The 17,879-nt window shown below is 34.0% G+C and overlaps 1 protein-coding gene across 3 annotated transcripts in view; it reads left to right on the top strand.

Moving 5' to 3' along the window:
* SPOCK3 (SPARC (osteonectin), cwcv and kazal like domains proteoglycan 3) overlaps positions 1–11,237 on the top strand; it is a 506,317-nt gene extending 495,080 nt beyond the window's left edge. For 2 of the 3 annotated variants that reach the window (XM_017887898.1, XM_017887896.1), the window contains 3 exons: positions 3,056–3,118; positions 6,703–6,840; positions 9,530–11,237. In XM_017887898.1, the coding sequence (XP_017743387.1) occupies positions 3,056–3,118; positions 6,703–6,840; positions 9,530–9,699 (371 nt within the window). In that variant the 3' untranslated portion in view covers positions 9,700–11,237. The remainder of the gene's footprint in view (positions 1–3,055; positions 3,119–6,702; positions 6,841–9,529) is intronic. The other variant, XM_017887897.1, reaches the window with a different exon arrangement.
* The last annotated feature ends 6,642 nt before the right edge of the window (positions 11,238–17,879 follow it).

Genomic DNA, 17,879 nt, shown 5'->3' with positions numbered 1-17,879 from the left:
TTTGTGGTGTTCTCTGTATTTTCTGAATTTGAATGTTGGCCTGCCTTGCTAGGTTGGGGAAGCTTTCCTGGATAATATCCTGAAGAGTGTTTTCTAACTTGGTTCCATTCTCCCCATCACTTTCGGGTACACCAATCAGACGTAGATTTGGTCTTTTCACATAGTCCCATATTTCTTGGAGGCTTTGTTCTTTTACTCTTTTCTCTAAACTTCTCTTCTCACTTCATTTCATTTATTTGATCTTTAATCACTGATATCCTTTCTTCCACTTGATCAAATTGGCTGCTAAACCTTGTGCATGCATTGCATAGTTCTTGTGCCATGGTTTTCAGCTCCATCAGGTCATTTAAGGTCTTCTCTACACTGTTTATTCTAGTTAGTCATTCGTCCAATCTTTTTTCAAGGTTTTTAGCTTTCTTGTGGTGTGTTCAAACATCCTCCTTTAACTCAGAGGAATTTGTTATTACCGATCTTCAGAAGCCTACTTCTGTCAACTCGTCAAAGTTATTCTCTGTCCAGCTTTGTTCTGTTGCTGGTGAGGAGCTGAGAGAGATCCTTTGGAGGAGAAGAGGCGCTCTGGCTTTTAGAATTTTCAGGCTTTCTGCTCTGGTTTCTCCCCATCTTTGTGGTTTTATCTACCTTTGTTCTTTGATGATGGTGACCTACATATAGGGGTTTGGTGTGAATGTCCTTTTTGTTGATGTTACTGCTATTCTTTTCTGTTTGTTGGTGTACCTTCTAACAGTCAGGACCCTCAGCTATAGGTCTGTTGGTGTTTGCTGGAGATTCACTCCAGACTGTGTTTGCCTGGGTATCATCAGTGGAGACTGCAGAACAGCAAATGTTGCTGCCTGATCCTTCCTGTGGAAGCTTCATCTCAGAGGGGCACCTGGCTGTATGAGGTGTCCGTCAGACCCTACTGGGAGATGTCTCCCAGTTAGGCTACTCGGGGGTCAGGGACCCACTTGAGGAGGCAGTCTCTTTGTTTTCAGATCTCAAACTCCATGCTGGGAGAACCACTGCTCTCTTCAAAGCTGTCAGAAAGGGATGTTTAAGTCGGCAGAAATTTCTGCTATGTTTTGTTCAGCTATGCCCCACCCCCAGAGGTGGAATCTACAGAGGCAGGCAGGCCTTGTTGAGCTGCAGTGGGCTCCACCCAGTTCGAGCTTCCTGGCTGCTTTGTTTACCTAGTCAAGCCTCAGCAATGGTGGACACCCCTCCCCAAGCCTCTCTGCTGCCTCACACAGTTCGATCTCAGACTGCCATGCTAGCAGTGAGCACGGCTCCTTCGTCATGGGACCCGCCAAACCAGGCGCAGGATATAATCTCCTGGTGTGTCATTTGCTAAGACCATCGGAAAAGCACATTATCAGGGTGGGAGTGTCCCAATATTCCAGGTACCGTCTGTCATGGCTTCCCTTGGCTAGGAAAGGAAATTCTCTCACTCCTTGTGCTTCCCTGGTGAGGCGATGCCCTGCCGTGCTTTGGCTCACACTCTGTGGGCAGCACCCACTTTCTCACCAGTCCCAATGAGATGAATGTGGTACCTCAGTTGGAAATGCAGAAATCACCCACCTTCTGCGTCGCTCACGCTGGGAGCTGTGGACTGGAGCTGTTCCTATTTGGCCATCTTGGAATGATTCTCTTTCTTTCCATTTTAGATTCTGTAAGATGATTTTTTTTTTAGATTTTGCAAGATTAAATTCACATATTAAACTACAAAATATATGTTAAGCAACTATCTCATTCTTTATTCCATTTTTTTACATAAAATGTAATAATTGAATATTTTGAATTCAATATATTATATACTTTTAAAATCATTTAAATTAATTATACTTTGCCTTTTTACTGAAAAGTTGTACCACAGGACAATAAGAAATAGTATATTATTTTGCAGTTTTAATATTTTATAATGCCACTTTTATATAGCAAGCATTAACAGTAAGTTTTTAGACTGTGAATACAAAATGCATTAAACCGCTTTCAGATAAGACTACATATTTTACATATTATATATGTATATAATTATATGCAGTTATCTCTTGATATCCAAGGGGTATCGATGTCAGGACAATTTGTGAACACTAAAATCAAGTCACTCAAATCCCTTCTATAAAATGGCAAAGTATTGACATATAACCTACACACGTCCTCTTATATACTTTAAACCATCTCTATATTTTTTTATTTTTTGAAAATTTTCAATTAGCAGTTGGTTGAATCTATAAGTGCAGAACTCACAGATGCGACGGGCCAATAGTAAATATAAGACAAACTATATTGTGACTATTTAGAATTTTACATTTCTCTACGAATGTCCTCCGTCCAGTGGTTAAGTTTGAAAACAGGCAAAGATTATTTCCAAATTGATTTAAATGTTTTCAGCTTATTTTTAAATAATGGCTTATCAGAAATAATTTTATATTATATCCTGTTCCTAAATTGCATATATGGATGAAACTAAAAGACCAATATCTTTTAACATTATACAATATTAAAATTTATAATAAGATCTTTAATATAGCTGGAAAGAAGCATTAACTTTTTCATACATTACTTTTATAACACAAAGCTATTTGTCTATATCATAGAAACTTTTAAATGAGGGGAAAACATAATCAGTTAATTGCTTCAGCAGCAGTCAATTAGTTGAATTCACATTTCTGACTTGATTGACCTTTTAAAAGTAAATAAGAAGTTTTTTTCATCATATAAGTATCTTTTATACTTTTAAAAAATTCGATCCAGGCATTCTGAGGAAAACCAAGGTGATATATATATTGACAATTAGGAAAGTAGCATGAGTGCTCTCTCTCTATATGTAGATAGATATTAGATAGATAGATAGATAGATAAATAGATGATAGCTAGATAGATGATATATAGACACATGTATGTACCTATATGAATGTATCTTCATAAGTAAACCAATTAATATGTAATATGCGTCTTCTGAAGGCACGCAAAGACCAAGTGAAGTTTGATAACATAGAAATTACACTTCCTTTGTTTAACTACAATCCTCTAAGTAACATTTTTAATGTCATTGCAGACCCACCTTGCCAGACGGAGCTCAGCAATATTCAGAAGCGGCAAGGGGTAAAGAAGCTCCTAGGTGAGTAATAGATCATTCTTCTGAAGGCTTTATTTCTTACATAAATAACCCCAGGGAAACAGCAACATGAAATCAATATTAATCCAACAAAGATAGACTGCACTAAATTTCAGCAACAAAATTTATGAACTTTTTGAAAGCCATTAAACTTACTTTTATTACCTTACCTATTGAAAGATATTATGTCTGTTTTATTACCCTAATATAATGTTCATTTTGAAAGTTATTAAGTAAAAAGAGAGATTTAAGCAATGCTAAAGTTAAAACATCAGCAGAAAATTCAGTTCTAATTCTATGGTTAAGATTTAAGAGTTGATGGCAAATATATATATATATGTATGTGTGCTATTTAAAGCAAGTAGTTTTATAAATTGGGTGAAAAGGTGCTCTGAGTACCTCAGGGAAATTTGAACAGACTTGTTAGTATTTTTCATTAGTATTTTTTACTACCCTACTTTTAATAAATAAATGTATAAGTAGATAGATAGATATTTCAGATGTTATTCAAAGCCTTGAAATATTTGAATGTTTGGATATAAACAGATCATTAAACTATTACATATGAGTGGTTTATTCATATAACCATACAATTTTAAGTAAACTATTTTGGAATAGTTTTAAATTTATAAAAATGGTGACAAAGGTACATAGCTTCCAAACATTCTTCACCCAGCTTCCCCTAAATATAACATCATGCATGTGCCAAATAATGATGAAACATTTGTAAAAATCTAAGAAATTAGCATTGCTGTAGTCCTATTAAGTGAGCTTCAGAGTTTATTTGGATATCACCAGTTTTGCCACTGTTCTTCTTTTTCTATTTTGGAATCCAAAGTGTGACACCACATATGCAATATTTATTTTCACGTGTATTAACATACTTGTATATTTAGTGGCACATAACTCTAATGTCTCTGGATCTGATTAATCTGTTTTATATTTTGACTTACCATCTTTGTAATTACAATATATTATGTTTAAATAAGAGGATTTTTCACATTACTTGCAAATCCTTGTTTCAGTGGCCATTGTACAGAATTAAAAATTTAGTGTTTTGTAATAAAACATTTTTAGGTGTGAAAATTACTAATGATAAAGGCTACAATGTGTCATGTTTGTTTTAACCCTGTTACAAGATGCAGGAGATATCACAGCTCACAAATGAAAATAATACATTCTGGCTGGGCACAGTGACTCACACCTGTAATCCTAACACTTTAGGAGGCCAGGGTAGGCACATCACCTGAGGTCGGAAGTTTGAGACCACCCTAGCCAATATGGCAAAACCCCACCTCTACTGAAAATACAAAAATTAGCCTGGCATGGTGGTGTATGCCTGTAATCACGGCTACTCTGGAGTCTGAAGCAGGAAAATTGCTTGAACCAGGGAGGAAGATGTTGCAGTGAGCCAAGATGGTGCCACTGTACTCCAGCCTGGGTAACAGAGCAAGACTCCATCTCAAAAAAATAATAATAATAACAATACGTTCATATATAGGTTTGTCTTGGCAAATCAAAGTTTAGCCATGTACTATAAAGAAAGCCATTGAAATTCAACTTAAAAGTATTTTCTACTTAAGGTCTATTAGTAACAAAAATCTGTTAGAATACAGGTTTTGATTATTTGAAGGTATAAAAAAATGTTTTGTGCCCATTTGGGAAGAGTTACCTTCATTATTCTTTCATAATGTAAATGAAAATTTTTATAGAGAACACTAAAGGCTTTAAGCATTTCTTCTAATTTGGGTGGGGTATTATATGCGTCTGAAATTGATCACCTGTTATATGCGAGTATGGTGCCATATGTCCTGATTTAGAGATTCAGTCTTTGAAAGGAAAAGAGAGTACTCTTAAGAATTATGCTAAAACTGGAGACATCAACCAACTTTACTGGCATAAAGTATCAATTATGGTCACATTAACTATACATCATAACATGTATATGTCAAATATGTCAAATCATGGTAGTTGTAAAAGCTGTAGATGTAACAACGTTGAATTTTTTCCCTTATTTTTTTCTGGCCTTGAATCCATAGAAAGTGTTCTGTAGTTAATGATATTCTGTATATCTCATTGAAAGATTAGCAGTTCAGCTATTTGAATAAATATAGTTTTTTAACTGTTAATAATTTGCATATAACAATTTTCAAACTTTTTGAGATAGTGAAATTTTGATGCCATATGGTTACAAGACTAAGTTTTGTCTTTTATCCATTTATTTATTTATTTATTTATTTATTTATTTATTTATTTCAATTCACCAATAACTATCATGCTTCTGGTCACAGAAGAAAAAATAGTCAGAAAATAAAAGAAAATTATCTCCTAGAACTTAAATTCTGGTTGGAGTACTTATAAAGAACATGATTTCACTTTTAAATGACTAATTAAGCATTTGTCATAAGCATTGTGCCATGGAGTATGTTAGATTTTATAGATATAAAAATAAGTCTCTGGCCGGGAACGATGGCTCATGCCTGTAATCCCAGTATTTTGGGAGGTTGAGGTGGAAGGATTACTTGAAGTCAGGAGTTCGAAGTCAGTCTTGACAACATGGTGAAACCCCATCTCTATTTAAAAACACAAAAATTAGCCCGGTGTGGTGGTACACGCCTGTAATCTCAGCCACTCAGGAGTCTGAGGTAGGAGAATCACTTGAACCTGGGAGACAGAGGTTGCAGTGAGCCGAGATCATGCCACTGCACTCCAGCCTGGGTAACGGAGAAAGACTCTGTCTCAGTAAATAAATAAATAAATAAATTTGTCTATCTGTTCTACTATTCCCAATAGACTGTGTTCCCTCTAGACCATGGGTTTGAGATGTTCATACAACAATGAAAATGAAGAGAACCTAAATACTTCTAACTATAGATGATGTCAAAATATAGTGGTGAAAGTACGCAGGGACAGTCAACACACACACACACACACACACACACACACATACACACATACACAGAGAACGGAAGAAGTAATCAGGAATCTTTCACTTGAAAAGATGACTTTAGATTGTGGGTCACATTTAAGTCACATCTTAAAATGGAAGAGAGAAGAGAGAGATTCTAGTTGACATAAATAATGTGTAAAGAGACAAAACAGCATTTAATTTGGGCAAAACAGAGAGCTTGATTTGGAAAGAGCTTGGAATATAGGAATGAACATTTGGGGAAATGAAAGTAGAAAGTTGCCGGTGATGGAGGCAGATGGTGACAGGTCGTCTGCCATGCTAAGTGGTCTGGGTGATTTAATATAAGCATGGCACTAATCAGATGTTAATTCTGTATTGTGCCTCTGAAACACTACCCTTTGCACAGTGAGAACTAATGAAATAGTAATTTGCTTAACAAAGGAAATGAATCCATGAACTATAAGCAATTCACTGTGGCAATGGCCAGCTCCATGACAGAAAAGACTTCCCTGATTTCTTCTGAGGCATCACTGGTATCTATCCTGGAATATAGTGGACACTCCATATGTGTATGTCTTTAATGCATTAATGCATAATTTGGTGCCTATCAAAAAGGATCACAGCTTATTCATAAACTACATGTGTGTGTTTGTGTGCCTGTGTGTTGTTTCAACAGGACAGTATATCCCCCTGTGTGATGAAGACGGTTACTATAAGCCAACACAATGCCATGGCAGTGTTGGACAGTGCTGGTGTGTTGACAGATATGGAAATGAAGTCATGGGATCCAGAATAAATGGTGTTGCAGATTGTGGTAAGGAGAAGGGTTACTTATTTCATAATTTCCCAAGCACAGAATTAAGTGCTTTAGAGCCTCATTCATTTGTTCAAGCATTTAATCAGGACTTACTCTATGCAAAGACTATAGAATATATAGGGTGGAGGAAGTGACAAAAAACTTACTCCTAGCATGTTAAAAACTTGGATAGATAATAAGTGGTCATTGCATAATTTAGATTTTCTAGAGAGATTAATTAAAAGCTGGGTTCCTTTCCTACTTCAAATTCAGAAAGTGGTTGAGGTACTTCTTTTCCTCTCAGCTGAAGCAGACCTTTTTCATTCATCCTACTGCAAGTCAATAAACTCTATTTATCATGTCTTCAGATGACACCCTTTTGTCTGAATACCTCTGGAGATGGTGACTTAGGGAATATGTGGGTTAACCAGCCAAAGAAATACAAACCTTTTTAAAGTAAAAGTTCATAAATTACAGCTATATGAGCATGTTTCCTTGTACTTGAGTGAGGAAAATGTAATTTCATTGTTTAAAGGGAATTATAGTTAATATTCAAATTCTTTTATAGGAGCATGCATTTTTTATATATATGTTTAAAATAGAATGTAACAATTAGTTGAACATAACATACATGCATTTTAAAGTTTCCATTGTGGTACCATTTGTACTTCATAAAACATTTTTCTAGAATGCAAGTGTCAATTTTGTTTGTATTATAGACAGTTTTCATGACAAAAGCCACTTCATTGTACACACACACACACACACACACACACACACACCCCAGGAATTAATTCATTGTGTTTCAATTAATATACATGATCAAAAATGAAAATAAAGTACTTTTAGTCTTGCATTTTAGAAAGTATTTAGATGTATTCTTCAAGCAAATTTTAGACTAATAAACTAAGACTGTTAAGAAAAAAAGATAAACAATAAAAGTAATCTCATTTAATCTTTAAATTCCTGCTCTGAATCCATTTGTTCATAACATTTTTAATAGCTTAGTTTTGTTTGCTGACCTGGCCAATGCAATTAGATTTAAGTAGGAAGAAAGAGGATTCAGTAGCTGTCTTACATAAATTTTACATATAGGGAACACATCTTTGTAATACGTACTGTAAAGTAGTTGCATTTTAAATTACTTCAGTTGTCATTGATGACAATGATGGATACATAACTTTTTTATGTTGTAAATAAAAATTATATGGAGATGAGTTCCTTAAGTGAACAGGAACATTGTTTTCGGAACGTGGACATCTGAATTTTCTTAACATTTCATAACTAATACAGCAGATGAAGTTGGAGAATGAAACAATATTTTCTTCAGTTAAGATGGGAATTTTATTGTGTTGTCTTGTGAGATCAACCAATTTATAAACCTTGAATTACATCAATTGGATTTGTTATAATTAGATACAAAAGAATTATAAGAATAAAATATTAGAAAGAATAGAAAATAAATCCACACCAGCATTGGAGAAGTTGAAAAGTCAATACGCGGTGAGTGCTAAGATGTATGTGCATTATTGCCCTCCATAAATTATTAATAGTTAATTATATTATATAGAGTTATTTTTTTTTTTTTTGAAGAATGGAGTTCTCGCTCTGTCGCCCAGGCTGGAGTGCAGTGGCCCGGATCTCAGCTCACTGCAAGCCTCCGCCTCGGTTTACTGACTGCCATTCTCCTGCCTCAGCCTCCCGAGTAGCTGGGACTACAGGTGTCCGCCACTTCGCCTGGCTAGTTTTTTGTGTTTTTTAGTAGAGACGGAGTTTCACCGTGTTAGCCAGGATGATCTTGACCTCCTGACCTCGTGATCCGCCCGTCTCAGCCTCCCAAAGTGCTGGGATTACAGGCTTGAGCCACCATGCCCGGCCTAATAGTTATTTTTAAAATATTTTGTAAAATATTAGTTTTCTGTTGCTGTAGTAACAAATTCCCACTTAGTGGCTTAAAACAACAAACGTTTATCCTACAGTTCCCTACTTCAGAAGTTCAACACAGGTCTCACTAAGCTCAACATTAAGATGTCAGCAGGAGGGTGCTCCTCTCTGGAGGCTTTAGGGGAAAATCTATTTCCTTGCCCTTTTCACCTCTTAGAGGCAGCTTGCATCCCTTGGTTCATGGACTCTTTCCTCTAATCTTAAGCCGACAACATTGCGTCTCTGATCATTCCTCTGTAGTCCTAGCTCCTTCCCACTCTATCTGGAAAACATTTTCTTATTTTAAGAACCTAAGTGACAATTTGGATCCACCTGGATAATTCAGGATAATCTCTCCAGTTCAAATTCCTTTACTTAGCCGTATTTGCAGAGTCACTTTTTCATGTAAGGTAACATATTTATAGGTTCTGGAGTTTAGGAAATGGGCATATTTGGTGGGACACTTTTTCTGTCACACTTGTAGAAGAAATTTTAAATTAAAATGCACAGTCTGACATGAACTTCTATAAAAACTGGGCTGAGATCAATCTTGCATAACACATCTCGATAATGATTCTGCTTTTAGCACATACATTTTAACAAATGATAGATTTTTAACATGTGGTAACTTTCCAGAAAATGGATCTTTCCTTATCTTTGATAAATAAGATAGAAAAGCAATTACTTTTTAAAAACTATTCTTAATTTTCGTAAGGATTTTGTCTTTCATTAATTAACACTATTCAGTCAAATAAAGGTAATGTTTATGTTCACTTTTTTTAAGCTATAGATTTTGAGATCTCTGGAGATTTTGCTAGTGGAGATTTCCATGAATGGACTGATGATGAGGATGATGAAGACGATATTATGAATGATGAAGAAGAAATTGAAGATGATGATGAAGATGAAGGGGATGATGATGATGGTGGTGATGATCATGATGGATACATTTGATTGATGACAGTTGAAATCAATAAATTCTACATTTCTAATATTTACAAAAATGATAGCCTATTTAAAATTATCTTCTTCCCCAATAACAAAATGATTCTAAACTTCACATATATTTTGTATAATTATTTGAAAATTGCAGCTAAAGTTATAGAACTTTATGTTTAAATAAGAATGATTTGCTTTAAGTTTTTATATTCCTTACACAACAAGAAAATACATATGCAGTCTAGTCAGAGAAAATAAAGTTTTGAAGTGCTACTATAATAAATTTTTCAGGAGAACAAACTTCGTAAATCTTCCATAAGCGAAATGACAGCCAGTGCTTGGGATCGTACATGTTAATTTTTTGAAAGATAATTCTAAGTGAAATTTAAAATGAATAAATTATTAATGACCTGGGTCCTGAGGATTTAAGAAAAATATGCATGCTTTAATTGCATTTCCAAAGTAGCATCTTGCTAGACCTAGACGAGTCAGGATAACAGAGAGATACCACAAGGCAAGAAAAACAAAGTGACAATTGTAGAGTCCTCCATTGTGTTTACATTAATAGTGGTGTTTTTAACTATGAAATTATTCTGGATCTCATAGTACATTTTACAAAATGGCAAGTATGGAAAACCATGGATTCTGAAAGTTAAAAATTTAGTTGTTCTTTCCAATGTGTATTTTAATTTGGATGGCAGTCTCATGCAGATTTTTAAAAATACTCTTTAATAACATGATTTATTTGACTTTCTAGATTTCTTTATCTTTCTGACCAGCAACTTAGGTTTCAGAATTTAAATTAGGAAGACAAAGGGAAAGATTGATTTAAACCGTATTTTTACAAAGTTTGTCATTTGCCCCAAGGTCAAATTTTAAATTCTTAATTTTCATTTTATTTCCCATTTTAGATAAAATTTGCATTTAATCTTAGACCTATGCTATTTTGTTAGTTGTGCCGAAACCTAGAGAACGTATTGTATGGTGCCTTGCAAAAATAGAAATAGAAAGATTTTAGCATGCATACCAATATAGTATATTACGCAATATATAAGCACACCTAATTAACAGATTAATAACAGTAAAGGTACTGCTGCTGGAATGAAGAAAATGGGATATGTTTCTTCCTTTTTTTCTATTGTTACATAATTGCCATGTGGACTTGTTTATGATTATTGTGTAGAGTAGCATTTAAGATTTAACTGTAGCAAAAATTACTTTAACCTCTGTATTTAAGTTAGCATGTTAATTAATTGTGTAGACATTTTGGCACACCATCACTTTTAACTATATCAGAACAATGGTTTTGTGCCCATAATAAAAATGGAAAATCCTGTTGAATGTTACATATTGGTATCTTTAATTTCAACAGTGGGTAAACTGATTTCCCAGTATACAATTCATTGAAAGCAAAATTGATGAATTATTTCAATTTAATTTATACACACTCAATACAAACTTTAATGTTGAGTTTATGTAATATTTAAAGTATAATGCATTTTCTTTTTTACTGTTTATGTATAGTTTACAAAATAAAGAATCTTATAACCAAATTGAACTGTTCCTCAATGGTTTTTCCGGAATACACATAGTAGCATGAAGGCTTCTTAATCGAGTCTTTGATTTTCAAAATGAATGCATCACAATCTAGCTAGGGGAGTTTCCTGAAATTTTAGAATTTCAAAATTAGAGCTCTTGGAATCTTAAATATTATTTTCAATGTGTGTTAAAATGATTTTTTTGTTGGTGATGGTTTGTTTTATTTGTCATAATATTGTAAAATGGATCATATTTTTGTCAAGACTGTATTTTAAAACCCACTTTTATGGTGTCATACTTAACATATTTGGCTAAATTTCTATAGCAACAGCATTTTGAAGAGTGGTCAGATAGCCTTGTCTATTTAACAAATGTATATAAATATAACTGATTGGGAAGAGACAAAAACAAATCATATGCAGAGGTTTAGCAAATGAATGTAACATAACAAATACAGTAATGTTGAAGTTAGGCTGTTTTTCTAAAGAAGTGTCTCTTAGACTCCCAAGAAAGCAGTTAAATCAACAGCAAATAGAATATAAAAAAAGATTACACTATAAAACTTTATGTAAATTATTTGTATACAATATATATTTGTGTGTGTATAAAATTCTATTTGTAATGTATATTAGATCTTTTCATCATCATTTAATTCATTTTAAATATTTTCATACAATACAATTATACCTATACATTTATCCCCCCAAAATATAAATATTGGACAGCTACTGTAAATCAGACAGTATTCTACACACTAGATATTCATTAATGAACAAACTAACTATGAAGTGTAAAGGCAGGCAATATATTTATTTCTAGCCCATAATACAATATGGCTATCATCTCCATTGGAATAAACCAAAGAAAGATATTTACTAGGTTTAATTTGAATAAGAAACGAGGTATTTTGATCCCCCAACAAGAGTCCTTGATAGAAACCCCAAATCTTAACATTTTAATTAAAAAGAATCCAAGTATCTCAACAGTTTGTTCTTTCTTAAATTGGAATCTGATTGATAGGCATAAAGTCATACAATACAGTCTATAATAGTCTCTTATCTTTCTCATCTGTGTTATTTAGAAAGCACACATGCAACTCAAAAATTACAAGACATTCGGAATCACAGCAGACTGAAAACTGAAACATTAGAGAAAATGAGTAGAAGAAACATACAAATAAAATAGCAAGTGTTCCTTTTATGCCAAAATCTAATATGGAAATTAATGATTCTTTATTGTTGTGCCTCTCGGGGATGGTAATTCTGCCTAATACTATTGAGGGAAAAAAGCTAAGTTTAAAATAAACATGAAACATTTTAATATTGATCAAAATGATATGTGACCCAACTCAAACTCTGTATTTCTGCCAATCATTTAATAGAAAAAATCCATCGAACCAAAATATCAAAATTATTAGCAAAAATGTTCTAACTAATGAAACAGCTGCTAAGAGTACTTTATTCTGTGTATACATTTTACAGTATTTTATTTTACATGAAACTGATGATGTGAAAAGTAACTCATAAGCATTGAAGATCCTTATAGGCTAGTGATAGTTTATTTAGAGCATATTTACAGAATTGCAGGAATAAATACACATTTTGTAACAAACATTTTGATGAATTTTTTTATATAAAATTAATGAAGTGTCATTGTTAGCTATATGCAATAGATTATTAAGGGCTCCATACACAGTCTACTTTTAGAGATTTCTAATAACTTGGGGGGAAAGTGGAGAATGAGCCACACGTACAAGCCATCATAAGTAATGTGCTTGTTCTGCCAGACACAAGTGTGCACATGTGCATGCACAAACACATGTGTGCATACACGATTAGTCCAGTGTTTTCTTTGAATTTAAAATATTCAGTGCATCAATTAACATTTATTTCTCTTATCTTTTGTTCATGATGAATAAAAAGTACTAGCCCATATCATACATTGCTCAGATGAAGTAAGAAAATTTAAAAATCTAGAACATTTAAAGTGGTATGAAGATATAAATAAATGATAATATGAGCTCCTTGTAGCTTATTCTATTTGACATTATTTTAAATCTAATAGCTGATATGAAGGTTGATATAATGAAAGGCAACATTTTCACTCTTTCTAGCACACGTTTTTACAGAAAATAATATCAACTGTTTAATTCTGTGTTTTAAAAGTATTTCATGAATTATAACTTGGCTTCATGAAACTTTTATTAATGATTAAGTCAACGAACACTTCAAAAAGAACATCTTAAGCTTTCGCTGTATACTATATATATGTCATCCCTCCTGGGACAAGACAAATCGGAATAGTCCCTTTGAATAGTAATTATTTTTTCTCCTCAATTGTATATGAATATCTGTTGTCATTATTCTACTTAATATCTTTACCTAATTTCTATGTCCCAGTTAAAAGCTTAGCAAGTAAAATTAAGACAAATGAATGTATGGTTCAACTTGATTTAAAATGGCAAAGCAAACCGTTGTAGGTGGAAAGATGTTTTTTAAATCGCAACAACCAATAAACACCATCACATCCATATTCAACTCTTTCAAAGACATCCTTGGGGAATACATTTTTAATATATTTTAATCATCAACCATCCCGTTCATCCTTAAATGTACAAATACACATATTTCTAGGTCTGAAGTCTTATATGCCTTATCTTTCTTATCTGTCAAATGTAGCTTAATGTATTTATCCAGGAGAATTTATGTGAAGGTTACATGCAACACACATTTAAAGCAGGAGCACTGTGTTTATCATGTAGTAAATGTCCACTACATGCTGATTTTTTTTTCAGATCTTTACAATAGGTTAACAATAACAGTATTACTGAAGTTTTCAAGATGTGCTGTAGAATTATCTTCTCTTTTTACAGCTTTATTCACAGTAATTCAAACAAATGATCCAGTTGATAGTACTCTCATACACTAAATAGACATAATAAATCGTGCTCACATCATAGAGCCAGTGTGACGATGAAATGAGTTAACACATGGTGTCTGGACCATAGTAAATACCAAATAAATGTAATTAATTTTGTTACTTATAGAAGCTTATGAGGCATAGTAAAAGTCATATGAAGAAATGAAAAAATAAACTTTAAACCCAAGTATCTTAACTAGTTGGCTTCCCTAAGTAATTATGCATTTTTGAATAGATACATTTCAAGAGAAACGTGAACTAGAGTTGATGTCAACTTACTATATGTACCATACATTAAATGTCATATACATTAAATTCAAGCAATCAACTAAGAGATGGGTATTATTTTTTCTTATAATAGAGATGAAGTATCCTAGAAATCACTAATACTCATCATTCCTGGTTCCTCTCTCCTTTCTAAACACATGTTATACCTTCCTTTTTTCTTCACAGTCAAATTGAGGTCATGCAACTAGTTCTGGCCAACTGAATGTGAGTTGAAGTCATGTGCATGACTCTTGACAAGGCAAGTGTCACAGCCGTCAGTTTACAGGCAGTTGGGATGGAACTGTGTTACTACTATATCTTTACCCGTGTCTCTCAGTTCCACTGGTTATTGAACCATGTCATGCTACTTCCACATTTACATTTGCAACAACTATCCAAAACTAATGCCTTCTTCTTAATCAACATGCAACATGTTTTGAAGCCATCTCAAATCCTTGTAAAGGGAAGCAGAACATAAACAAGTGAATTCTGCTGTTTAATGAAATATATTTGTGCAGCAGTCCAGGAAATGCAATTCCTGGAGTCAAATCTCTGAGCTCAATCTGATGCTGCTTTGTGACGTTGGGCAAATAATGAACTTCGCTGTAACTGGTTCTCTTCATGTGTAAAGTAATAGTAGTGTTAGGATTTAATTCATAAGGCTATAATAGTGCTTCAGTGGACATTCTAGTAAAATACCTAGCTCAAAAAATTTACCTACAATAATAATAATAAAAAGACAGTAAGTGTAGTGATAAAAGCCATGGACAGTATAGTCTACCAGGTCTGAATCCCGGCTCTGGCACTCATGGACTGCGTGACTTTAGGCAAGTTACTTGACATCTCCATGGCTTAGTTTTCTCATCAGTGAAATAGGTATGAGATTAATGCTCACCTTAGCACATGTGGCAGAGGATTACAAACTTTAATACTTATGAAAATACTTAAAACAATGCCTAGCCACATAGTCAGCAATGAATAATAGTTATTATTAAGAAGAGGGAAATGAAGAAAAGTAAAATCAATAAACCAGCCACTATTTTAGATCCATTTTATTTTTAAGATGAGAATACAGACATTGTTATTCCTGTTTTCGGTGTTACAAAACAGCTAGTCCAGAGAAATAAGGTGATCTCTAAAGGTCACCAGGGATATCAATGTAGAAACTAAAGCCCAAACTTAAGAAACACCAGCTCAATGCAGTCCAATATCAACTTGTTCTTGAGCTCTCATAAATGTTCTCTCTTAAAATGTAATTCCTAATTAAGGGCTAACCTTTTCAAAACATTGATTATCCACAATGCCTTATCCAAAAGAATGGTTATTAATAGAAAATTCTTAATGTAATTTCACTGTAATTCTTTTTTTTTTTTTTTTTTGAGACCGAGTTTCACTCTTGTTGCCCAGGCTGGAGTGCACTGGTGCCATCTTGGCTCACTGTAGGCTCCACCTCCCTATTTCAAGTGACTCTTCTGCCTCAACCTCCCCAGTAGCTGGGATTACAGGCATCTGTCACCATTCCTGGCTAATTTTTTGTATGTTTAGTAGAGACAGGGTTTCACTATGTTGGCCAGACTGGTCTTGAACTCCTAACTTCAAGAGATCCGCCTGCCTCAGCTCCCAAAGTGCTGGGATTACAGGTGTGAGCCACCGCACCTGGCCATAATTCTAATTTTTAATGTGTCTTTTTAATTGGTATGTTAAATAGTGCTAAGTTTCAATGTTCTTTTTTGCCCCATGGGGGTAAGATGTAGAAGTACCAGAGTGAAAATAAAAACAACAAATAGAGACTATAAGTTTGTTTTAGAGCTTACCAGAGGTTGCATCAAAGTGTAATTTAGAACTTACTAGATTAAAAAAAAAAAAATGATTTTTTTTAAAGCATTCTTGTAATTTAAAAACAATTTATTATTTTGGGGGGGGATGAAAAAATAGAGGTGGAACTATTAGAAGTATGGACAAAACAATTTCACATTCTCAGATAGCTTCTAAGGAGTATAGATATGTGACAAATCATGTCACATTTGTAAAAAATTTAAGAACTCTTATTTCCTCATATAAGTAAATATTAGTATGACAGTAGACCATTATTGGTAAACTACTTCTCAGTTTATTTTAGTCAAGTACAATATTTCTTGCTGGGAAATGTAAATATTTAAACATTTTTCTCTTTCAGGATCATGTGTTCCAGGCACTCATCCTTTTTACTCCAAACAACCAATACTTTTTTACAACTAATTTGATCATCTGGAGAAATACAGATAAAAGATAAAGGGAAAATGCCCTTTATTGTAAGACATGTTTGTGGAAAAATTTACCAAAAGAAGCCTCTAATTCGGACCTTACTTTCTTCTTATAAAATTAAACGATAGCACAATAGATTGTGTATATGTCATATTTGGCGAAAGAAAAAAAATGAATGATTTTGTACAAGGGTGGTTCAGTTAGTCATGTGAATCTTGGACTACTGAGACTCTTTATTTGATTGATTAATGTGTATTTGGTGTCAACCTCATAATTACAAGAGCAATGCGTAACTATGTCAATCTTAGTTTAGGTTCTAAAATTTGAGATAATTTGAATAAATTTTTATTTCCATGTGAGTCATCTGGGTATTATTTTTTATTGAGCATACCTAGAAGGATTGTTATTTGAAATAAAACTGCATGCTGACAGTTTAGAGTGAGGAGAAACAGAAGTCAATAACCGTAAGTAAGTTATGTTATATTATATTTTACATTAATTATCACATACACTTGGCGTTTAATACACTTAAAGTGTTCCAGTGCCACAAATGCATTTTTAACTTGAATCACTCCTACTCCAAGCAGATGAGAATAAACTGCTCTCTTGGTGCTATGCTTTAAATATGGTCTGCTTGACTCTGCCAGATCTCATGTTGAAATTTGGTCTCTAGTGTTGGTGGTGGGGGATGCTTGGGGGTGTTTGGGTCATGGGGGTGGATCCCTCATCAATGACTTGATGAGATTCTTGTAGGAGTGACAAGAAGTGGTTGTTGAAAAAAGTCCAGCACCTCCTTCCCTCTCTCTTGTTTCTTCCTTGCCATGTGATTTCTGCCCACACCTCTTTCCTTCTCCCTCCACCATGAGTAGAAGCAATCTGACTTTCTGACCAGGAGATGCTGGCACCCTGTTTCTTGTACAGCCTGCAGAACATGAGCCAGATAAACCTCTTTCCTTTATAAATTACCCATCCTCAGGTATTCCTTTATAGCAGCACAAACTGACTAAGACAATTGGCTAGTAAGGAAACCTAGCCATTCACCCAGCATCCAATTTCAACATAGCTTTACAAGACCCATCTCTTCCTTTTTTTTACTAGTGACAGCCTTTTTTTTTTTTTTTAACCCCCCCCCCCCCCCTTTTTTTTTTTTTCTTTTGGGGACCGAGTCTCACTCTGTCGCCAGGCTGGAGTGCAGTGGCTCAATCTCGGCTCCTTGCAACCTCCAC

This window comes from Rhinopithecus bieti, unplaced genomic scaffold (genome assembly GCF_001698545.2).
Source record: "Rhinopithecus bieti isolate Rb0 unplaced genomic scaffold, ASM169854v2 scaffold_16999, whole genome shotgun sequence".
NCBI classification, from domain to species: Eukaryota; Metazoa; Chordata; class Mammalia; order Primates; family Cercopithecidae; genus Rhinopithecus; species Rhinopithecus bieti.
Note: the sequence above shows the minus strand (reverse complement) of the source record. Positions and strands in the feature narration are given on the sequence as shown.